General features: G+C 44.4%; 1 protein-coding gene across 1 annotated transcript in view; it reads right to left on the reverse strand.

Annotated features, from left to right (window-relative positions):
- gria3b (glutamate receptor, ionotropic, AMPA 3b) overlaps positions 1 to 25226 on the reverse strand; it is a 502427-nt gene that overhangs the window by 219862 nt on the left and 257339 nt on the right. The window contains exons 6-7 of the mRNA XM_041195164.1: positions 21005 to 21058; positions 9284 to 9445 (exon numbers count right to left, since the gene is read on the reverse strand). Coding sequence (XP_041051098.1) covers positions 9284 to 9445; positions 21005 to 21058 — 216 coding nt within the window. The remainder of the gene's footprint in view (positions 1 to 9283; positions 9446 to 21004; positions 21059 to 25226) is intronic.

Here is a 25226-nt window from a genome sequence, read left to right on the forward strand (position 1 = left end):
TTATTAAATAAAAAAAATATGTATGGACAGAATGTTCATCATTTATATGTTCAGGTGATTGATTCTGATGCGTGGACATATTTTTTCCAGATTTTAAAATCTATCTTTTACTGCATTTAAATTCTTCAGCTCCCTGAGGCAGCTCTGTACCTTCAGGGAGCTCTCATTCCGCACTTGCCTGTGCCCACACTTACGTCTGCACCCGCCCTTCTCCCGTCCCCACCCTGGCATTGCTGAGCCTTTCAGCGCACACTTCATGCTGGCTGGCTGTTAATTGGCCAGCCAGTGTAAAATCGCGGTAGGGGCCCTAACGCGGTCGGGAGTCCGTTCCCCGGTCATTCCCAGATCTGCTGACCACACCCGCCTGCTGAACTGAAAATTCTGCCCATTAACTATTTTGTGTTGCTAATGAACATGGTTATGACTGTTCAAAGCCAATTGTCTCAGCCCCAGGGCATCGCTTTAAAGTTCCTCAGGGCAGTGTCCTGGACCCAACCAGCTTAAGCTGCTTCATCAATGAACTTCCTTCCATGAGCTCTGAAGTGGGGTTGTTCACTGATGAATGCAGTCTTCAGTGTCATTTGCAACTCCTCAGATACTGAAGCAGTCCATGTTCATAAATAGCAAGACCTGATCATTCTGGCTTGGGCTGATGAGTGGCAAGCAACGTTTTTGCCACACAAGTGTCAAGCAATGACCATCTCCAATAAGAGAGAATCTAAACATCTCCCCTTGACATTCAATAGCATTACCAACACTGAAACCCTCACCATCAACATCCTGGCAGTTGCAATTAATGCAAAACTTAACTGGACAAGCCACATAAATACTGTGACAAGAGCAAGTAACTCATCCTTTAACTTGCCAAAGTCTGTCCACCATCTACAAGGCACTGGACAGGAACGTGATGGAATAGGATCCACTTGCTTGAATAACTGCAACTCCAACAACATTCAAGAAGCTTGACACCATCCAAGAGAAAGCAGAGCACTTGTTTGGCACCCATTCATCACCTTAAACATTCACTACCGCCACCACAGATGCACCATAACAGCAGCGTGTACCATTTACAAGATGCAGTGCAGCAACTTGCTAAAGCTCCTTTTCCAAAACCTTCCAAACCTGTGACCTCTATCACCCAAAAGGGAAAACTACCACCTATAAATTTTCCTTCGAAGCCATACACCATCCTGACGTGGAACTACTTCGTCATTCCTTCAGGGTGGCTGGGTCAAAATCCTGGAAATCCCTCCCTAACAGCACTGTAGCTGTATCTATACCATGAGGACTGCAACAGTTCACTTCTAAAGGGCATTTAGCCATAAAAGGCAATGAATCCTAGCCTTGCCAGCGATGCCCAGATCCCATGAATGAATTTTTTAAAAAAGTCGTTGTGCTCATAAATTGTGCAGGAAAATTTTATGAAGCATGAGATAGAATATATCTCCATTATTTTACATGGCTGCATCTACTTAACAACCCAAAGGAATTTCTGTGCAATCATAGAATAAATTGAGGGCTAAAAACAAGATACATTATATAGACCTAAAAATTGGACCTCTAATGAAGAAGTGAGACAACTAGAGGTGTATAAGTTACAGTGTCACAGATATATGATAAAAATCAATTGTTCAAAAAGTATGAGTAAAAAGATGGCCCGTAACTTAGCACAAGGAAATACAGAAATGATTATAAGGAGAAAGTTATAAATGATGGGCACATTATTCAGAGACAGGAGAAAAGCTTTTGGGATTGTTACTGTCTAAAAAAGATTAAGGGCTAAATTTTAACAGCCCAACGGAGATGGGCTAGGAGGTGGGACAATTCATAAAATTGCAGTGGAAGGCACAGGGAGGGAGATCCAAAGCCTTATGTCATTTCCAGAATGTACAAAAGGTTGCCAGACTGGTGGGAGGAGATTGTGCTAGAGCAAGGTGGGAAGGTAATTGCCAACAATTTTATCAGGTTTTTATAACTTTTGCATGGGTGCATGGGGACGATGATGTTTCATAGCTTTGCCAGCTATAACCAGTCGTAGGCTTGGCAGGAGATCGGTGTTGGATGCAGTCAGAAGCTATTCCATGAGGTAGCGTGGTTAGCAGGGAAGGTGGAGCCGAATGGGTAGCAGAAGTAGCAATCGGAAGCAGGGGTAAATTTTCCTGGCACAGCTGGTCATTCCGTTTGAGTGTCATCTCGGACTTGGCACTGGTATCTAGAGAGCAAGGGTGGGTGGGTGGGGTGGCACTGAGATCTGAATGTGTGACCTTTTGCCATGAGTTTCATTTACTCAAGCTTTGAGACCTCCAGTGAAATGGAACATCAGAGAGGGTGAAAGCTGCAGCTACGGGTAATGGAGCAACAGCAACCAGAAAGGATCAAGAGCCTGGAAGGGTGCGGGGAGGAGAAAGGCAGAGAGGGGACTGTGCCTCTATGGGGAGACCATCACTGAGCTGGGTGCCAAGACGACAGATGAATCCAATGGACAGGGGCGGCCACCTGTTGCGCTGAAAGTCACCATGGCGCTGAATTTCTATGTCTCAGGATCATTCCAGGGATCTTTTGGGGATTTCTGTGTGACTCATTGCTGCATCAATAGATTACCAATGCCATGTTCAATAGGGTCAGTGAATGCATGCGCTTCCTCACCCATCTGGACAGTGAGGCAGAGTGGGCTCTAGGATTCGGTGCCATTGCTCGATTGCCTGAGGTGTATGGTGTCATCGACTGCATGCATGTGGCCATCAAGGTTCACACAGACCAGGCAGCAGCCTTCATCAACAGAAGAGGGTTCCACTCACTCAATGATACAGATGGTTTGTGACTATTTCAGACAGATCCTTCAGCTCTGTGCAAAGTTCCCAGGAAGCATTGATGACACCTACGTCCTAAAGCAATTCCAAGTGCCCAACCTTTTCAGGTGCTCCCCCACCTTGAAGGATGGATACTGGCTGAGAAGGGCTATCCACAAGAGATGGCTGCTTATGCCAGTGGGGAGTCCCAGTACAGATGCAGATGAGAGACATAACATTTGCTAAGGGATAACTGGAGCAACCATTGACTAGGCCATAGGCCTTCTGACGTATTGATTGATCTGGTGGAGCCTTTCAATATCCCACGTAAAAGTCTTATATATCAGAGCGGTGTGCTGTACTCTGCACAACCTGGTGCTACAGAGGGGAGAATTGTTGAATAATGAGGACATTCTGGAGCAAAATGCCTCCTCGGAGGATAAGGATATGGAGGGGGGTGGTGACCGGGGCAACAGGATGATGGTCCTGAGGGACATCAGGGAACGTGCCATGACAGATATGCTCAATACTAATACATGCACGTTTCATCTGTACCTCACTTACCCAGTCAATTCAAAACACCTTCCACCTTCTGCAGACCTGTTGTCTTTTCCTTGGCTGCCCTTACCATTTTCCTGCAGCTGTCATCATGAGGCAGCAGCTGCTAGGGAAATGCTGTGACCTCATTCGGTATGCTTCTTTCTCATGACACCTTTTGTGGGAGCCAGTAAACTGTCAATGGCCTAGTCGTGTATATATAAAAAAAAAGGATTCTTTCATTGGTGCACAATGTTACAATTCATTTCAGACAAGTACATATCAAGGTAACATCGGTCATAAAAAAAACCCTGTACAACCCCAGTGCACCTATATGGAGTTTCTCACATGCTTTCAGGTACTCCCACTGCTCTATCAGCAGATGTGGAGGCAGGTTGCTGAACATACTGCTCCCTGACCTTCAATGATTGTAGCAATTGCTCTCTAGTTGCCTGAGGGGCCAGGCATATTGAGGGCCTCCTCCACATGTGTAGGAGTGCTCTCTGTCTCCATGACTTTGTGAGGTGCTGGTGTCACTGTCAGAGGGGCTGCAGAACTTCTGTCCAAAGGAGGAGCCCCAAGATTTTGCAGACAGCAGGGCATACTTCTCCCTCCCTGCTTACCTAAGAGTACAAGCACCTGGTGATGGCTTCAGGAGTCTTATTCTCCCTTCTCAGCCATTGCTCCACGGAGCTCATGGAAGTGCTGATGGCCTGCAGATCTACACACATCTCCAGCATCCACTGGGTCGTCTGTTGCATATAGCTCCCATGAGCGTTGTCAGTCTCTCAATGCCAAATGCAATGTACTCACATGCCAGGTTCATGGTAGCACTCATGGCTTAGATAGACTCCTCCATTGTCCATGCCAGGGTGTACATAGCCCATGGAAGTTCCATTAGATGTTCATACTCCTCACTCTGCAGCTCCAGCAACTGTCACCTTGTTGATGTCTCCAGAGGCCTGTCTTCACCTTGAGGCTCAGCACTGCAGTGCCCTTCAACAGTCCTCTGAGTATGAGTCACTTCAACCTTCAGTGTCCCCATCAGCTGCTCAGGCATGTCTGTGCTGTGCTTAATAGAATGTGAGCCCATTACTAACTACGTGTGACTACCCACTGACATGAGTGTATCTGTACTGGTGGAGAGTGTGGGAGAAGTGGGAGTGTCAGGATCGGAGGCTGGCCACTCTTGTCTGTGAACTGCAAAAGAGATAAGACTGATGACAGGCCTATACTCTTTCCAACATGTACTTCTAACTATTCATCAACTGAAGCTCTATCTGAGCAGTGGTGCACACATGTGTAGCATTCTCTGTGCTCACCGGAAAGTCTCTTGTGTCCATCCTTTAAACTTTTCTCTCCCAGGGCTCTACCTGTCTCGCCATCTGCAAGAGCTTGGCCTGCCTCCATTCCAACTAGCTCCAGCACTTGTTCCTCCATAGGAGTCAGGATGCCTGTAGGGAAGGCCTCTTCTGGTGCTGGACATCTCCCGAGTATTATGAACTCTCTTCTCTTGCAAGCATGTACATTTCCATTGTTAGTCACCCATCAGAGATGGTTGGTGACAGCCCGACTGTCCAACTACAGGCAAGCCTCTTGCACGACTGTGCCAGAGTCACCTTTGCCTGACTGGTGATGCCAGGGCACTTCCACTGACAGCTCTTATTCTCAGTCACATTTAACGATGCTAGATTAATGTTATGTACTGCACTCACCTTAATAGAATGCATCAGGTCATTGCCCATTTTTCATCATCTCCAACCAGAGCTGCTTGGTCTGCTGTGCTGGGGGAGCAGGACTTCTGTCTGTTCCCCTTCAGCCGAGAGAAGCACCTCTAGGAAGACATTGCTGCATGTTGGGGTTACAGTTGATTGAACTTCGGACATTTTGTCCATTTCCACTGCGGCCATGTCCCTTCCGAACTGCTTTTACTATCCTGTACTGCTGCCCGACTATTAAAGGTGGCACCAACAACTAATGTTCTGGAACTTACTCCCGCCCGCCCCGTGTCTGCCCTTAATTGGCTGGCCCTGATAATATTGTACACGAAACTTTGGTTCATTGCCTGCTTTCAGTCCCGGTGGTGGGAGTTGCTGCCTCGATGTAAAATCCATCCCTAAGAGACAGACAAGAGGGATGTGCTTATAGGATGTGATCAAGTAGGTAGGTATAACCTCAAGGCTTGCCATAATTCCCCTATTTAGAGACTGGAAATTATTGCATAAACTGGCCAAGAACCTTCCGATTGCTGAAGGCACAGCAAAAGATCTATTCATTCTGCATTGAATGAAATTATGTGCTATCTTGATACTATCCTTTCTGATGTCCTGCCAAAAAAGCTATTTAAGTTTGCATCTGATTCCACGCTTGTTTGAAGATGCATGAGCATTCAGAAAAAAAATATTGGACAAAAAAAGACTGAATCTTAACTCCCAAAAATGCGTGGATTCAAGCTACAACAGAGGTTAAAATGCAAAACATCTGGAGCAGGGGCTGAACCCACCCACTTCTAGACTGTATGGAGGTACAGATTAGAGCTGGACAACCAAACGACTCATGAATAGCTGTTTGGTTATTTAAATGCTAAAATGAGGCTGCACGCTTACATTCCAACAGTCATTCCATTTTTAACTGCAGGCGGCCTGGTTTTCTGAGCCTCTGAGAAACTTGACAGCTTATGGAGGCGAAAGTGACTTAATCCATGAGGTCAGTGATTTCACAGCACCGTTTATCATTTAGGAGACAAGTCCTGTAAAGGCCCAACAAGTTAACCTGGTAAACCAACCTCCTTGATCTGTCTGCTTCCCCGCCTCCTGCAGATATCAGTTTTTCTCCCTGCTCATTTTATTCTGGTTGATAATGATTTATTATTTATTTCAACGTAGCACATAACATTGGTAATAGTATGAATGGTTATTAGCAGCAAATGTTTGGAATAGTTTTTCATAAAAACCTTGTGATGTTCAAATTAGAGATTTGAGAGTTAAAGCACTGGATAAATGAGGTTTAAGCTAAATGCCTTTTTCTTGAACCTGACTTATTTATTTATTTATATTTATATCTTATATTTCGATTGTAACGTTTAAGCAGAAATCCTGATGGAAAGTAAACCTTGAACACCTTTAAATTACATTATGCACTATTAGTAATGAGAATGTTAATGCATTTGTCTAAACTTGCTTTGTGTGCTACTTAAACAAGGGTGTTAAACTGAACGGATAAATTAAAGGAAGCAGAAGCAATTAATTGTTTAAAAATCCTAATTTAATGTGTGTTGCAATTGCAACCTTGCAACCCATGCTGCAGGATGCGCAGAGATATATCTTAATGAGAGTTAATGATTTGTGCACAAACAACTTACTGATAAACATCATAACTGAATGAATTGATTATAAGATTCACACCATAACTGTTTTTTTTTCCAGTCATCTGCAGATGCCAAGTTTGTCTTAAAAATGCATGCTGCGCAAATTAATAAGTCAGATATACTATTTTATTTTTGCATTGGCTGTATCCCTGCTACATTTCCAGAGTGAAATTGCCAAACCACATTTACAGATGGATCATGAAACAACTCCAGGTAGTCCCATATCACTTCAAACTGCCTGCAATATAACTGCAGCTGGCAAGAATCTACCTGGAATCTTTCAAAACTCCTGTTAATATTAGCACAAAACTAACTTCCCCATTAGCTCAGAATCCTGGTGAGTGAGGCCATGGTTAAGTGGCAGGAGTGCAACACAGAATTAGTGCTATAGCTCAGATCTGCTGGCTCCACGTTACTCAAAACAAGTCTCAAGCCAATACCCATAAAATAATATATCATTACTGAGTTGGAGATATTGCATAGTTTGTGAAGTTTATTTTATTGAAATCTCGTTGGTTGAAGGAATTGTTTTATTGCTTACCAACTCACCTACATTTGGTAAAAATCTCAAGTGCTAAATCGGGATCTCATGGAGTGAAAATTTTGAACTTTTCCTCCCCAAAAAGCCATGGATTCTGAATCAATTGGAACTTTCAAGACCCATCTCAATAGATTTTTTACAGATGATACACTGCTGGATGCTATACGGTGATTATGTTTTAAACTGTCTCTCTAAATCAAGGTAAAAGGGAACGTTTGACCTGCTGCTAGTTCTGCTGAATAATAAACCTTTGTAGCCTGGTTACCATGAGGACAGGGGCCAAGGTTAAGCCTTATTGAAAATTAGGTGTCAGGCTTAACATCTGAACACATAGGACAAAGCAGCTAGCTTCACCATACAGGCTTACAGAATCTAGGCAGTCTGACTCAGAAACCCTGGACACAGAGAGAAAGAGATGCTATATGGGCATCAGGGGAAAAGGCTGTTCTCTATTACATTACAGGCAAAATGCTGGTGGGAGTTCATTCTCTGGTTAAGGAGACAGAACCTTTAGAGATTTAAGGACAATGGAAGATTTGCCCTGGCATGCCAGGAGACGGAATCCCAGAGTGGGTCTTGCTGCTGGAAGTCGGTTTGGGGATTCTCAGGAGACTGAGGGAACCAACTTTCACTGGACTGAGGACATTATGACTCAGTGTAATGCAGAGAATTGAGCCAGTTGGAAGCTGGGGGCAACTTTGGGCTGGTTCCTGTAGAGACTATGGGGGGGAAATTTATGCCACCCTCCTCTGCCCGTGTCCTTGAAAGTGGGCCAGGCAAGACGCCTGACATCTCAACAAGATTTTGCTCAAGGAATGGGGGCCAAAACCATAAAGAATGGAAACAGGAAACCAAAAAGCTGGAGATAATAGTGGAAAACTGAAGTAGGGGACTTGAAGTTTAGAAATATTAATGGACGACTGAGCATTGAGTGAGAGACTGGAGAAGATCCAGGGGAATGGGAGCCTGAAAGAGGAGTGTGATGCCAGACAGTACTGAGTGCACAGGAGGGCAGGGACACACCAGCAAAGACAAGTATGATCCCCAAAATGAGCTACAGTATGATGCATCTCAATGATTCACAAATAAAACACGACCCTACATTCAAACTACAAGTACAGACCTAAATTTAATACATCTAATATGTCAGTACATGCCATATTATTTGTAATATTTAACTAAAGCAACGTTAAGTGCATGATATAAATTCAAGAGCAGGATTTTACGTCCTGTGGGTGGGCGCGCGCCTGACCCAATTAGGCATAAACTAGCGCGTGATGTCATCTGGCGAGCGTCCCGATGTCATCGCGCACTTGCACAGTATTTCGGTTGGCGGGCGGGTGCAAGAGTCGGCAGCGCGCCCGCCCACATTTAAGAGGCCGATTAACCTTACGGTTGGCGGGCGGGCAAATCGGCCAGGCAGCCTTTGGATCTTTTAGGAAGCCTCGTCCATGGGCGGTATGAGGTTTCCACAATCAAATCAAAACGTTGCGACATAATTTTTATTCTGCTAATGTTCCTGTGACTGAGTCCTAAGAGGGGACATTCTTCTCACATTTTTAAAATCTTTATTTTTGCTTTTAATGTTCTTCAGCTCCCTGCCTTCAGGGAGCTTTCAATGTGGGGTCCCCCGCACACGCGCAGATTTTTGCGCTCGCCCTCCTCCTGCCCTCCCCACCCTAGCAGCGCTGAGCTCCTCAGCATCCCTTTCACGCTGGCTAGCCGTTAATTGGCCAGCCAGCGTGAAATTGGGGTCAGGGGCCGATCGCAGGTGATGGACGGTTTCCCAGCCGCTCCCAGGCTCGCGCGCCGTGCTCGCCTGATGACCCGAAAATCCTGCCCCATGTTATTGTTGCATCATAGTTACTTTGAATAGTTTTTATTCCTGGCACTGATTTAGAAATCTTTCCAAATTATTTTATAGGGTGGATCTTCTCAGCGTTAATAAGGCAGCCTGAAATATCCAAGTTGTTCTATTTTTAGGATCTGACCTACTCTCAATTGAATTTGTAGCACAGTGGAAAATATTTTCCAGGATGAAGACCATACCTTTAATGTGCTGGCAGCAGTTCCAGGGTACTCTCTCTGATCCAGCTTTGTCCACCTCTGCATGAATTTTTGCACCATTGGATCCTCATAATTCACAAGCTGGAAGCCAGTGACATTGACTCCTGTCTCAATGAATTTATCAAGTACGAGATCAGAGAAGCCCTGCAATGCACAAAAAGACAGGCATAATTCAACCACTGAAACAAAATATTGTATCCCATATCTTTAAGGATTATTTTCCCCTACAATGCCCTGTTCATTTCTAAAAAAAAGTGTCATCTTGGCTCTCCTGATGGCTCCTCTGGGTAAAGGTACGTGTCGTGCACTTGCACAGATCAGAAAAATCCAGGGTTTGATCCCTAGCTGGTGCTGAGTTGGCTGGATCTCAGCTAGGGTAGGAGGCTTTAGCCAGACTAAGAAAGGAGAACATCAGTCAGGATTTCTGTCTCAATTTGTTACCCAGGACCTTGCTGGATAGTGCACATCTGTGGACATTGGCCGAGGATCAAATTACATTCAGCTATGATGTCTGCCGGTGATCAAATAACCTGCCAATCCCTGTCCCCTAAGACCTGAATCCTGCAACTCTACAGGTAGAAAAATGTAATTGTCTACCAGAAGAATAACAATTACCCTTTCACCATATTTGTACAGGAGACCAAGGTTGGGAATTTTGTCTTTTGCTGGAACCTAATTTGCAGATTTGAGTGTCCTAATGCCCGTTTTAAACAGCTGTCCTGGGCTTTTGGAAGTTATTGGCTGCCAAGACCAATGGAAAAAAAAATTGGACTGTGTGTAAAATAGGCTTCTGATTCACCATTGGCTGTATTACACTACTGCTCGAGACCAATTTTATCCTCTTTTTAGTTCCCATAGCTCAGCATCTAACTGCCTTTAAAATGATCCCAGAGCTTTTGCCTTGTCTCAAGCATCATTCTATGTTGACTCGCAGCTTTACCTATCTTTGTGGGTAATGGACTTGATTATAAATTTTCTTCTGTACCAAGATAGCAACAATTAAGAGAAGGTATTGATCATAAAGATACTGTTGTTTTATGGATATAATGCAGTCCCAAGCAGTAGATTTGCTGCCTTTCCAAGGCTCACCTGAAAAGTCTCAGGGAAACTCTGATGATGCAATGCCAAGTTTCACCATCACAGCATTCTGAGATAGATTCACTCAAATACGGAATGATGGTTACCCAGAAAGAGTTGCCATGTTATCAAGGAATCAGAAAATATCAAGAAATTATTCAAGCATGGGTATGAGGATATTCCTAGTAACCACAGGCCATTCACTTTAGCGTCAGTGTTGGGTAAAGTTTCAGAAACAGTAAACAGGGAAAAAAATATCAACAGGTACTTGGCGAGGCTGAGTTAATAAAGGAAAGCCAGCGCGGATTTGTAAAAGGCAGATTGTGCTTGACTAATCTAATTGAATTTTTTTGATGAAGTAACAGAGAAGGTTGATGAAGGGAAAGCAATGGATATATAAGCAAAATACTGTAGATGCTGGAAATCTGAAATAAAAACAGGAAATGCTGGAAATACACAGGTCAGTCAACATCTGTGGAGAGAAACAAAGAGAAAAATTTTCCACCCATTAGGGGGGGGAAGTGCGGGAGTGGGTGCAGGCGGGCGTGCCTCCGATTGACTCCCCCGATTGGGGGCGTGCCGCCATTTTACGTGGGCGGGCCAATCAGGCCTGCCCAGCGTGACATCCATTCAGAAGCACTCCCTGTGTGGGCGGGGGGGAATTCCCTGAGCCGGGAGTGCGCTCTTTTGCACGTGCGAATGAAACAGCGCACAGATCTTCCTGAGGCTAAGTGCTGCCTCAGGGAGATCGGCTCGGAATTAAATTTTTTAATACAAATGTTAAAAAATTTCCTTGACGTGTCCACCCATGTGACACTGTCACCTGAGTTGGGACATGTCCATAACTTTTACTGAAAGATTAGATAAAAATTTAAATACCCTCATGAAACCTCATCCTGCCCGTGGATGAGGTTTCATGCTTTTTCCGAAGCCTGCCAGGGCTTCTGGCTGCCCACCAACCTTAAGGTTGGACAGGTAGGTCCATTAATGACCTTAATTAGTTTTTCAATGGCCTCAATAGGCCGATGGCAGGTCGGCGGGCGCGCAGCTGACTCGGCTGCGCCCCTGCCGACTTGAAAATGGAAATGACCCGGGGTGACGTCAGGAGTTCCACCCGACATCGTCCCACATCATTTTACGCATCAGTGAGCAGGCCCCACCCCCGCACACCGACCAGAAGATATAATCTAAAGTTAATGTTTCAGGTCATTGATGATCCTTTATCAGAACCGAGGAAAGACAGAAATGTAATAGATTTTGAGCTAGTGAAGGATGGGAGGAACAAAAGGGAAGGTCTGTGATAGAGTGGAGGGCAGGAGAGATTAAATAAAAAATGTTTCATGATACAAAAGCCAAAGAGGTGTGGCAATAGGTAAAGAAAAAAATATGCATACAGATGCGGTGTGAATGGCTGGATAGCAGCTGTCTGAATGCAAAGTGAATGAATAAAGAAAGAAACGAGGAAAACTAGCAAAAAAACCCCCATGAAACAATGGGCAGGCAGAGGTTACGATCTAAAATTATACTCCTGCCCTCCACCCTATCACAGACCTTCCCTTTTGTTTTACCTTCCCTGTCCCTTCTGTTACTTGCTCAAAACCTATTACATTTCTATCCTTCCTCAGTTACACATGAAGATACAAATTAGGAGTAGTAGGCCATTCGGTCCCTTGAGCCTGCTCTTCCATTCAATATGGTTATGGCTGGTCTGATTGTGGCCTCAACTCCACATTCTGCCTACCCTTGATAACCTTTGACCTCTTTGTTAGTCAAGGATCTATCTACCTCTGCCTTAAAAACATTCATTGACCCTGCCACCACTGCTCGCCGAGGAAGAGAATTCCAAAGATTCATAACCATCTAAGAAAAAATTTCTTCTAATCTCTTTCTTACATGAAAGACCCTTTATTTTTAACTGTGTTACCTAGTTCCAGTCTCTCCCACAAAGGGAAACATCTTTTCAGCATCCACCTGTCATGTCCCCTCAGTACCTTATTGATATGTTTCAATAAGATCACCTTTCAATCTTCGAAACTCCAATGGATACAGGCCCAGCCTGTCCAGCTTTACTCGCAAGACATCCCCCCGCCATCCCAGGTATCAGTTCAGTGAATCTTCTTTGAACTGCTCCTAATGCATTTATATCCTTTCTCAGATAAGGAGACCAAGCTGTACTCTAGATGTGGTCTCACCAATGTCCTGTACAAATGTAGCAAAACATCCCTACTTTTATATTCTATTGCTCTTGTAATAAGCAATAACATTTCATTTGCCTTCCTAGTCAGTTGCTGTCCCTGCATAGTAACTTTTCCTGATTCATGTATCAGGATACCCAGATCCCTCTGATCCTCAAGAGTTCTGCAACCTCTCTCCATTCAAATAATATGCTGCTTTTCAGTTCTTCCTGCCAAAGTGGACAAGTTCACCTTTTCCCACATTATACTCCATCTGCCAAATTTTTGCCCACTCACTTAACCTGTCTGTGTCCCTCTGCAGACTCCTTATATCCTCTTCACAACTTACCTTCCTACCTATCTTTCTGTCATTAGCAAATTTAGCAACCATACATTCGGTCCCTTCATCAAAGTCATTAAAATAAATTGTAAATAGTTGAGGCCCCAGCACTGATCCCTCTGGCTGTCCACTCATCACATCTTGCCAACCTGAAAAAGGCCCATTTATCCCTACTCTTTGTTCCCTGCTAGCTAACCATCTCTATCTATGCTACACCATGAGCTTTTATTTTGCATAGTAACCTTTGACATGGCACCTTGTGAACTGCCTTCTGGAAATCCAAGTACAACACATCCATGGGCTCTCCTTTATCCACATTGCTTGCTACCTCCTCAAAAACTCCAATAAATTAGTCAAGGATGATTTCCCTTTCACAAAACCATGTTGACCCTGCTTGATTGCGTTGAGATTTTCTAAGTGCCCTGCTATAACCTCCTTAATAATAGATTCCAGCAATTTCCCTACAACAGTTGTTAAGCTCTTTAGATCAGTTGTGATTAAGGGTCATCACCAACCTCAAACATTAACTCCCCTGTTTCTCTTCACAGGTGCTGTCCGACCCGCTGAGGAAAGCAATGAATGTTGTCAATAAGAATTTTAAGAAAGTGTTTATGAAAGTACCACATAAAAGACTTATTAATAAAGTGATGCTCATGGAATAGGAGGGTCAATGTCAGCTTGAAGAAAAAATTGGCTTAAGGACAGAAAACAGACAGTGGTGTTAATTGGTTGTTTTTAGACTGGAAGATGGTTGGTGATCTCTATAGTTTGCCATTGATACCAAACTTGGAGGTGTGGAAGACAGCGAGAATGGTGCCAGTTGACTCCACAGGACATAGATAAACTAGCATAATGGGCAGACAAGTGACAGGTGAAAAATTTAATACAGAGATGTCTGAGATGATACCTTTTGGCAATTTAATGACACAGTTTTAAAGAATGTACAGGAACAGAGGGACCTGGAGTTTCATGTGCATAGATCTTTGATGGAGGCAGGACATATCGAGAGAGTAGTCAGCAAAGCATGTAAGATCTTGAACTTCATAGAGATATGGAGTACAAAAGCAGGGCAGTTATGCTGAACCTTTGTAAAGCTTTGGTTAGGCCACAGTCAGAGTATTGCATTCAGTTCTGGTCACAACACTTTGTGAAGGCCCTTGAGAGGGTGTACAGGAGATTTACCAGAATGGTTCCAGGAATGAAGCTGGGGTTATTCTCCTTGGAGCACAAGGCATTGCGGGGAGATTTATTAGAGGTGTACAAGATTATGGCAGGTTTAATTAGTATACCAGAAAAATCTGTCCCCATGAGCTGAGAGGAGTAAGAAACACAGAGTTTGGGCAAGAGATGCAGAGGGGGAATGTGAGGAAGAACTTCTTGATTCAGTGAGTGGTAATGACCTGGAACTCCCTGTCTATGAGGGTGGTCGAAATGGAACTGATCAATATTTCAAAAGGAAATTAGAAGGGCATTCAAGGGAAATAAACTTGCAGGGCTGTGGGGAGCGGGGGAATGGGACTGATGGGATTGCTCTATAGAGTGGCAGCATGGACTCAAAGGGCCAAATGGCCTTTTTCCATGTCTCTATGATTTATGCTATCACAACCCACGAGAGCAAAGCTGAATCCTGAGACTAAATCATAGCCTTGAAATCATTCGAATGCTGTACTCAGTTAATGTTGCAATTTCATTGGGTATTTTCACTGATTGTACTCAAAACCCTTGATGCACAAAAGGAAATTGCTTCAAGAGAAGGCTTCTTGAAGAAATCATCATGAAGGAAAGTATTGGCTAAATCTGTGCCCACCGCATAAATTAATCTTTGGATAGGACTAACGATGAATGAGTACTGTAAAATGCACAGTAAAGACAGCATCACGCAGCCTTGGAACCATTCATTGTTCAGTATTCATTTGCTACTGTGAAGAGTGTTTCACAAACAGCGGTGGAAAATTAAGCTTCACAATGATTTATCAAAGAAAAACACAGACCTGTTTTTGCAGCTACTAATGAACTCAAAGTCATGTGCTAAGAACTGATTTTGGCAATGCGGGCAGTTTTGACATGTGGCAAAGCTGTGTTCTTTTCTGTCTAATTAGCAAAATCTGCACTGTTTTGATGTGCTACATTGCCTCAGCTGCTGCTAGTGTTCAGGCAATATTGTACCAAAGGCAATGTATTATTCTTTCCTAGTACGAGGAAGAAAGGGCAATCATTTGCAAGCACCACATGCATGACTGAGTTGAGACGATCCAACCAATAACTGACAAAATATCAATCGTGAAATATCTGCAGTGCAATAAACTGGATAAGATTTCTTCAGGCCTGATTTAAAATCCTTACTGACATTCTATACTGCACAGCAGACCTGATGAAAATAAAAATGCAGAAAACATTTACTTGCAAATGTCTATTTCTATAGGTTTTCCGAGTTGCCCAGTGAATCGTGAAATTGCCCACCATAGTTATCTCAGGAATTACCAGGCAGGATGCATTTTCTCAGAGAATGTCAGGATGCAGCTATATTATGATTTATGTTTATGGCGAAGCACTTCTCTCATTTTGTAATGATGGGAAAATGGCTTCAGAGTCAGACCCTGATATAACTGCAGCTAATGGAGGGCTGCCAACTCAATTTGAACTTGGCATCACACTGGGACAAATTAGAATTAAAAAGTGCTTAGGCGTTTTCTTTTTAACTTCTTTCTTTAAACTTCAAATGTTTGAGGGTCCTGATGTACCTACCCTAATTCTTGAGACACTTATTGGGTTAGAACTTTGCACACGTGTAAGCATTTACAGGGCTTTCTCATCCCAGCCAGATTGTAATTTGCAACCAGTGTAACTAATGTTCCCTCTAATTTTCCTTTGTTACGTGCAGTGGTACAGTTGCACTGCCTGGTCCCTTTGAGATTGCCACATGGCCATGAATGCACACATCTTAAAGGAAATGCTGCCTATTTATCCCCCTTGTGCGGCACATTTCCGATTGCTGTGCAGCCATGCATCCACGCAGCTCAGAGGGAGCGTTGAGTGTTGTTCAGGCTGCGGTCTTGATTTTGTCGATTGCAAACTGCTTAATGCAAATATTGGTTTCTGACTGGTAGTACAGCATTACTACAGCCTCCGAAGCAATTTCCTGACAGTGCACCTCTTCCTTATTATATTAGCTTTACAGAAAAATGGAGCAGTGGAAAATAAAATCAACTCAGGCGAGGTGACAAAACAGTGAGAAACAGCCAGCAAAATAAAGGACAAACAGAGTGATGGTGAAATTATTTAGAAACTGTGAAGAAATAAAGACATCAAAGTAGAAACATTTCAAAGGAATGAAGTTGAGAAAAAAGATGGAGGAGTTGATTTTAACTCCCTCCCTCCCTCCTGGTGGAAAAAATGTGTGGTGTGCAGGAAAAGATGGAGCATGACTTTTATAATTTTTCTCACGGATGTGGGTGTCACTGGCGAAGCCAGCATTAACTGTGCATTAATTGTGCTTTTGAGAAGGTGGTGGTGAGCTGCCTTCTTGAACCACTGGATTTGCTGTGGTGTAGGTAGACCCACAGTGGTGATGGGTTCAGAATTCCAGGATTTTGACTCAGTGACGATGAAGGAGCGATGATATCCTTCTCAGTCAGGGTGGTGTGTAAGTTGGAAGGGAACTTGCAGGTGTTGATGTTTCCATGCGATGCTGCCCTTTTCCTTCTAGATGGAAAAGGCTGTGGGTTTGCAGAAACTTTGTCAAGGTGCTGCAGTGCATCTTACAGATGATATACACTGTAGGCATGGTGCACCATTAGTGGAGAATGTATACATTTAAGATGGTGGGTGGGCTGACAATCTAATGGTTTGCTTTGTCCTGGATAGTGTCAAAGTCTTGAGGGTTGTTGGAGCTGCACACTTCCAGGCAAGTGGAGAGTATTTCATCACACTCCTAACTTGTGTCTTGTAGATGGTAGTCAGGTGTTGGGGAGTCAGAGCTAAGTTATTCACCACAAAACACCCGGCCTCTGACCTGTCCTTGTAGCAACAGTATTTATGTAGCTGGTCCAGTTAAGTTTCTGGTCAATGCTGACTTCCCCAGGATTTGGATGACAGGGGATTCAGTGATGGTAATGTCGTTGGGTGTCAAGGGTAAGCGGTTGAATTCTCCTGTCAGATATTGTCATTGCCTAGTACTTGTATAGTGCAAATGTTACTTGTAACTTATAAACCCAAGCCTGAATGCAGTCCAGGTCCTACAGCATATGTGCACAGACTGCTTCATTATTTGAGGAGTTGTGAATGGAGTCACTTTAGCAGTTTTCAATTTCCTGGTCCTTAATGTCTCCTCTTCACCATGGAGGTCCAATCTCTTGCCATCTCCATCCTCCCACTAGGATGGCCTTAAGTCCCCCTGCTTCTTCCTTGAACAGAGGCCCAAACAGTCTTCATCCAACACCATGCTTCTTTGCCTGACTGGACATGTTCTCACATTGAATAATCCATCCTTAACCTTCACTCAGTTCCTCCAAATAAAAGTATTGCAATGAGTACCCACATTGTTCCTAGCCAAGCCTGCCTTTTGTGCAATATTTGGAAAGTTCCTTGTTCCAGTCCTCCTCAGGCCCCTCCCTCACTAGTTTATCCGTTACACTGATGACTGTATTAGTGCCGTTTTCTACTCTCATCCTTGAAAATTTCATCAACTTTGCTTCCAATTTCCACCCTTCTCTCATTTTCACATGGTACAACTCTCTTTCCTTCCTCGACTTCTCTGTCTCTATTTCTATGGATAGACTACCAACCAATATTCACTGTAGGCCCACCATCTCCCACAGCTGCCTCGACTATATTTCCTCACAACCTGCTTCCTGTAAAGACTCCATTCCATTCTCCCATTTTCTTCATCTTAGTTGCATCTGTTTTGATGATTCAGCCTTCCATTAAGCACTTTTGGTATGAACATATATATGATTTGGATGAAGGGACCGAAGGAATTGTTGCTAAATTTGCTGACGACAGAAAAGATAGGTAAGAAAGTAAATTGTGAAGAGGATGTAAGGAGGCTACAAAGTGACATAGATAGATTAAGTGATGGGCAAAGATCTGGCAAATGGAGTATAATGTGGGCAAATGTGAAACTGTTCATTTTGGCAGGAAGAATAAAAAAGCTTATTATCTAAAAGATGAGAAATTGCAGAGATCTGAAATTCAGAGGGATCTGGGTGTCCTCGTGCATGAATCACAAAAGGTTAGTATGCAGGTACAGCAAGAAATTAGGAAAGCTAATAGAATGTTATCATTTATTGTGAGGAGAGCTGATTACAAAAGTAAGGAGGTTATTCTTCGGTTGTACAGGGCATTGGTGAGACCACATCTGTAGTACTGCATACAGTACTGATCTCCTTACTTAAGGAAAGATGTAAATGTATTAGAAACAGTTCAGAGAATGTTTACTAGACTAATACCAGGAATGGGCATGCTGCCTTATGAGGAAAGGCCGGACTGGTTAGGCTTGTGCCCACTGGAAATTTAGAAGAGTAAGAGATGACTTAATTGAAACCTTTAAGATTCTGAGGGGTCTTGACAGGGTGGATGTGGAGAGAATGTTGCCTCTGGTGGGAGAATCTAGAACTAGGGGTCACTGTTTAAAAATAAGAGGTCACTCATTTAAGACAGAGATGAGGAGAAATTTTTTCCCTCAGAGGATTGTGAGTATTTGGAACTCTCTTCCTCAAAAGGCGGTGGAAGCAGAGTCTTTGAATATTTTTAAGCAGAGATAGATGGGTTCTTGATTAACAAGGGGGTGAAAGGTTATTGGGGGTAGGCAGGAGTGTGGGGTTGAGGTCACATTCAGATCAGCCGTGATCTTGTTGAATGGTGGAGTAGGCTGAGGGGCTGACCGTGCCTGTCCCATTTCCTGGACTTCTGCTCACAGCCCTTACCCTCCACCCCAGAACCACAATAGTGTCCCTTTGTCCTCACCTTCCACCCTTTTGTGTTCAATGGATCATACTCTGCCATTTCCACCATCTCCTGCATGATGCCACCACCAAACATATCTTCCCCTCCCCTTTCAGCATTCCGAAGGGACTGTTCCCTCCCTGACACCATGGTCCACTCCTCAATCACCCCCAATACCACCTCCACTTTCTGTGGCATTTTTCCATGCACGTACAGGGGATGTAACAATTGCCCTTTCACCTCTCTCTTCGCTGTTCAAGATCCTAATCACTCCTTCTAGGTGAAACAGTGCTTTACGTGTACTTCTTTCAATTTAGTATACTGTATTCACTAGTCATCTTGGGAAGACCAAATGCAGATTGGGTGGTCGCTTTACAGAACACCTCTGTTCATTCCACAAATGTGACCTGGAGCTTCTGGTCACCTGTCATTATAATTTTCAACCTTACTCTCATGCTAACCTCTATTTTCTTGGCTTCCTGCATTTTCCAATGATCCAACGTAAACTCAAGGAACAAAACCTCATCCTTTGATTAGGCATTTTACAGCCATCTGGACTCAACATTTGAGGTCAACAATTTCAGGCCATCACCCTCGGTCCCCATTTTCGCCTTCTTTTCCTTTGCTACATTTGTTTTTACTCTTGTATTTCTCTTGTTCTTGTTTTTGGATGACAGCTGTTCATCATTCTGCCATTTACACCTTCTCTATACACATCGTTTGTTTCTTTACCAATTCCTTTGGCCTTGCACCACCAGCAATTTTTGTCATTTAATCTCTCCTGTCTTACATCTTTAACAAACCTTCCCTTTCGTTCTTTTTTTACACCTCCCCCTTTCACTTGCTTAACAATTTTTACATGTCTAACTTTTCTTAGTTATGATGAAAGGTCATTGATTTAAAATGTCAACTCTGTTTTTCTCTCCACAGGTCCTGCCAGATCTGTCGAGTCTTTCTGGCATTTTCCGTTCTTAATCCTGATTTCTTGGGGGGTGATGGTGGTGTAGTGGTGATGTCGCTGGGCTATTAATCCAGAGACCCAGGCTAATCCTCTGGGGCCATGGGTTCAAATCCCACTTTGGTAGCTGGTGGAATTGAACGCTAATTTCAGTAATTGGGACCATGAAACCATAATTGATTGTTGTAAAAACCCATCTGGTTCACTAATGTCCTTTAGGGAAGGAAATCTGCTGTCTGGCCTACACGTGACTCCAGGCCCACAGCAATGTCCTAACTGCCCTCGGAAATGGCCTAACAAGCTACTCAGTTTAAGGGCGATTAGGGATGGACAACAAATGCTGACCTTGCCAGTAATACCCACATCCCATTGAAAGAATACAGGGGAAAAAAATCCAGTATCCACAGTATTTCACTTTTGTAAGGTATTACACGGTTTGGTGCAGAGTAAAGTTCTCTCTTCTCTTCTCTGACTCTGACACTTTGCCCACTTATGAATTTCAGAAGCAGACCCTCCACTATACTAATGTAACATTTACCATATCTTACACGACTTACCTCTTTGCTTGACAGCTAATGTCAGTTAGGTGCTGTGGGACCTGTTCTCACTACAGCAGGTAGTGACGGAGATTGAGGGGCGACTTGATAGAAGTTTACAAAATTATGAGTGGCATGGACAGAGTAGGTAGTCAGAAACTTTTTCCCAGGGTGGAAGAGTCAATTACTAGGGGACATAGATTTAAGGTGAGAGGAGAAAACTATAGAGATGTGCGGGGCAAGTTTTTTACACAGAGGGTAGTGAGTCTTTGGAATTCGCTGCCAGAGGAGGTGGTGGAAGCAGGTATGATAGTGGTGTTTAAGAGGCAGCTTGACAAATACGTGAACAGGATGGGAATAGAGGGATACAGACCCCGGAAGTGCAAAATGTTTTAGTTGACGGGCAATATGATCGGTGCAGGCTTAGAGGGCCGAAGGGCCTGTTCCTGTGCTGTACTTTTCTTTGTTCTTTGTTGACAATAATTGTTTGGCACTGAATTCAGAATTCCAAAATTAACTTCACTTGGATCCTCCAAGTCAGCCATCCATTAACCTGGGTTGGATGTGAACTCAAGAGGTAAACGATCAATTTTTAACTCATGTACCATTTAGCTATCCTATGATTCTGTCTTGCCATATACATATCATTCAATCAACCACAAAGAAAGCACTTACCAGAGTAGCCAACATGTAGTGGTAACCTCGGATGTTTTTGCCAACATTTACCGCCTGTGTCACAAAAGAAAAGAATAATCTGTGAAACTGTTTGAACAAATCTGCGCTGTAAGTCTACTCAGAGTGAAAATTCAATTGTACTATAAACGTGAGAGGGTTATCATTCTGGTGAATCAGAGTTGTACAAGGTCTTCCAAGGCCAATATTTCTTTCCCGAGATTAAAGCCACAAAAATTTAATGCGGTACTTTAGATGAGACCTGACCAAGATTCATAGCAAATGATGCATAACATTAAATCCCCTTTCATAGAAAAGTCAACAATCCATTAGATTTTTACATTACTTTTTGACAAATGCACTCATTTTTAGTGATTTGTGTACATTTGCATTTACAACCTTTTGCTCCTCAATTTCTTGCCTTGCATAATTAGATAATAATCTGATTCATAGTTGATGACCCCACACTACCAACATCAAGCTTCAGTTGCCATAGTTTTGCTCACTCTATGTCCCTTTTTAATTCCTTGCTTCCATCACCACAACTTTGTTTCTTACCTTAGTATCATCTACAAACTTGGATATACAGTTTTGGAGGTAAAAAGGGCACAATGCACACAGATTTAGCAGTGGGATGGACTACAACCAATCTACCAAGGCATTTGACCCACTGCTAAATTATAAGACCCATTTTTTTGGGTATCCCAGGCAGGCAACTTCAACAGGTGTAAGGTCCCTTATATATGTTAATGAGTGGCCGAATGCATGTTGAAGGACTCTGCCTCTATAAGTTATTGTATGCCAAATGGAGTAGGTACCTGGACTGTTCTGCTCAGAATTTAAAGGCCCTTGTGACCGCCAATTAAAGGTCCATGTTGTTAAAATTTCCTTTTAAAAATCTTTTCTGTGGAGCCATGAGGAGCAGGAGTGCTCCCAGTTGTCACAGTTACCCCACCATCTTGTTTTCCTTTCCAACCTCCTCTCGGAACCTCCCACTGGGCAGCTGTCAGTAAGGCAAGTGGCCCAATATTTAGCACACTCAATGCATGATCTGCCTAAAAATGCACAACAGGCATAAAATTCTAATGAGGCCCGAGGACCAATTTCAAGCTGACATCAGGCCTCTGGGTTCCAGCGTGCTAGACTACATTCCATCCCTCAATTCCTTGATCCACATCATTAATTCAATGTAATGAAAAGTTGAGGACTTAGTACAGATCCCTGGACAACACTATTTTTCACTTTCTACCAATCAGAACGTGTCCTTTATCCTTAGGCTCTGTCTCTTACCTTGCAACCAATTCATAACCCATTGCACAAAGTTATTTCCAATTCTGTGCACTTTCATTTTTGCTAATAATCTCTTGTGTGAAACTGTGGGCGAAATCGTCCCTGACTGAGTGCAGTAGCGGTTGTGAAAAAAGACATCTTATCCATTGGCCAAAATGGCGGGTTTTCACACTATTTTGTCCCCTTCCTGCCTCATAAATTATGCAGTCACGGGAAACACGCTATGATTGGCCCACTATGCCGTTACCTTGTTGTTTCCTCATGCCTGGCACCATATTTAAAATGCAGCCGTGCTCACACTTCTCAATGCTTGCAGCCTGGGACTGCTCTGCTGAAGACATGGCCCCAAAAGTCAGAAAGATTGCAGCCCCCTGATTCAGTGACGCATCCCTGGGACACCTTCTGGATTCTGTGGAGGCCCGCCGTGATGTCCTCTACCTTGCTCCTTGCCGGAGGAGGCCCATCAGACTCACCACTTTGGCTTGGGAGGCAGTGGCAGAGGTGGTCAGTGCCAATGCTGCACACAAGAGGTCGGTCATCCAGTGCAGAAATCAGACGAATGATCTCATCCGTGCTTCCAGTGTAAGTCAACCATTTCAATCTCAACTCACTCACTCACGAGCCCATCACCCCTTCACCGGCATCTCACTCACTGCCAGCTCAAAGGACATCATCACTCTCTCTCTCACACACACCCTCACATCTTTATCTGGCTTCATCTCCTCTGGAGATCTCCTCGTCATCCCGTCCATGGATCCACTCAGCACACATACATGTCTGGCATTCTTCTTATTTGGCCTGGCATGTGCCTTGCTCACACTCTTTTCATCTGTCTTTATGCAGGGCAAGATTGGGCACAATCACTGAGAGAGGTCCCATACCGGGGTGGGGTGGAGTACTGGAAATCAAGGCCCTCATCCCATTTGAGAGTCATGCGCTGGAGCTAGCCAGAGAGGACATTGACCATTCCTACGGTAATGATGAGAATCAGCAACCACATGATCCCTCTCTCAAAGCTGCTCTGAGTCCACAGTTCTGTGTTCAATGCGGCTGCCAAGCACTAAGAAACTCCACTTTCTCTCCAAGGCTCCTCTGAGAAGTAGCCCTCAGGCAACTGTGATCCTGACCCCAGCGTTGAGAGCAGCTCGGATTAGGACCCTGAGGGCAGCACCGTCGAAGACCAGTCATGTTGCTCACCCACACCCTCCACCAGTGCAGCGACACAAACCTCGGTGGGACCTAGAGGTAGAGTAGCCTTGGGATCACAATCTGGTGAGCACACCACACAATCTGTTCCATAGCAGGTGACGACAGGAACATCCTAGGCTGCTAGCACTAGGACGACTCCTGGAGGCAAGGCATCTGCTGAGTCCAAGTCAGATGATAAGCCACTGGACTCGGTCCTCGATCAGGTGGTGGAGCTGCAAAGATAATCATGGGAACATAAGGAAGGGATGTCTGGTACATTCCTCAGATTGCCAGGGAAAATGGAGGAGTCCATCCTCCTTCAGTCCGAGGTGATAGCATCGGCATGCTGATGCATCGAGGTCAACACAGGCAGGATGGCGGTCGCCACAGAGACCTTGGACAAGGACATCGGTCCTGCACTGCTGCATGGGCTGAACTCCATCATTAATGCCATAGTTGGCCTCCAGCAGTGTCAACATGATAGGGGTGTGGGGTAGCTTGATCTCACAAAAGCTTCCCCTTCTCCTCAAGGAGTCAGCCAGGGGCTGTCGGGCACCAATAGGGAAGAGGACCAGCAGCTCAGCATCCCGGGGCCATCCACCCAGGTAACTCTGAGAATGTCCAGCCGATCCAAATTCTCTCCTCCTAAAATGACCACCCACCACCACCACCTTGGTTGCTGCAAAGATAAAGGCAGGTGTTCCAGTCCAGGGTCTCTTCCCTGTGAAATGTGTAACCTTCAGACCAAATTGATGGTCTGGCTTTACTCTCAATGGACACTTTAGTGATGCCTGCACCTCAATGGTGCTTGTCATTGCTGCCAGAACGTCATGCGTGGACATCAGAGTTCCATCATTCTCTCTGTCTGCTCTCAGCAGCTTTGAAATGGGGCTGTCCCCCATCTCTTCAGCTTGTGTGTCCAGTGGTGGTGTGCTCCCGAAGGGGACAAGTGCAGGCTCAGGTGCATTTAAAATTTCACAGTTGTGCTCCATGATATGACCCTGATCACAGAGAGCAAGTTAGCTGCCCTCAGCCAGACAGGAGTCAGAAATTCACGGAGGCAATGTGAAGATCTATGGAGTCTCCTCACTGCATGTCGTCATTATCCTCTTGGAATCTAGTGACTGTTAGGACCTCCGCTGCGTTTCCATGGCATGAGCCTGAGCACTGATGGTACGTGCACTGCCATCAGCCACACAGGAGTCAAACGTTCACATATGCAATGTGAGGATGTCAGGGCTGTGACTGTCCTTACTGCATCTTGTCATCATCCTCCATGAATCTTGTGGTTATGAGGGCTTCCCGAGCATGCCTGCCTCATCTGGCCAGTGCAATGGCCTCATCACCGGCATACTTGCCTTCGAGGACCTCATCACCACCACCATCTTCGACGTCCTCCTCATCGGAGGAGACGTGCAGCTCATCCATCTTCTCCTCAGCCAGGTCCTCCCCCTGTTGCAGCACCAGGTTGTGTAGCGCGCAGCAAGCAAACGAGAAGCGTAACACCCTCTGGGGACCGTGTTGTAGTGCTCCACCGGACTTGTCGAGGTACCAGAACTTCATTTTCAAGGTGCCTATCGTTTGCTCCACCAAAGTCCGGGTTACGGCATGAGCCTCGTTATACCATCGCTCTGCTGCAGTCTGAGGCCACTGCACATGTGTCATCAGCCACATTCACTGTGGGTAACCCTTGTACCAGAGGAGAAAACCCTGCAGCCTCTCTGGACCCTGGAAGATGTCAGGGGTC

The sequence above is a fragment of the Carcharodon carcharias genome, chromosome 9, assembly GCF_017639515.1.
Source record: "Carcharodon carcharias isolate sCarCar2 chromosome 9, sCarCar2.pri, whole genome shotgun sequence".
NCBI lineage: Eukaryota > Metazoa > Chordata > Chondrichthyes > Lamniformes > Lamnidae > Carcharodon > Carcharodon carcharias.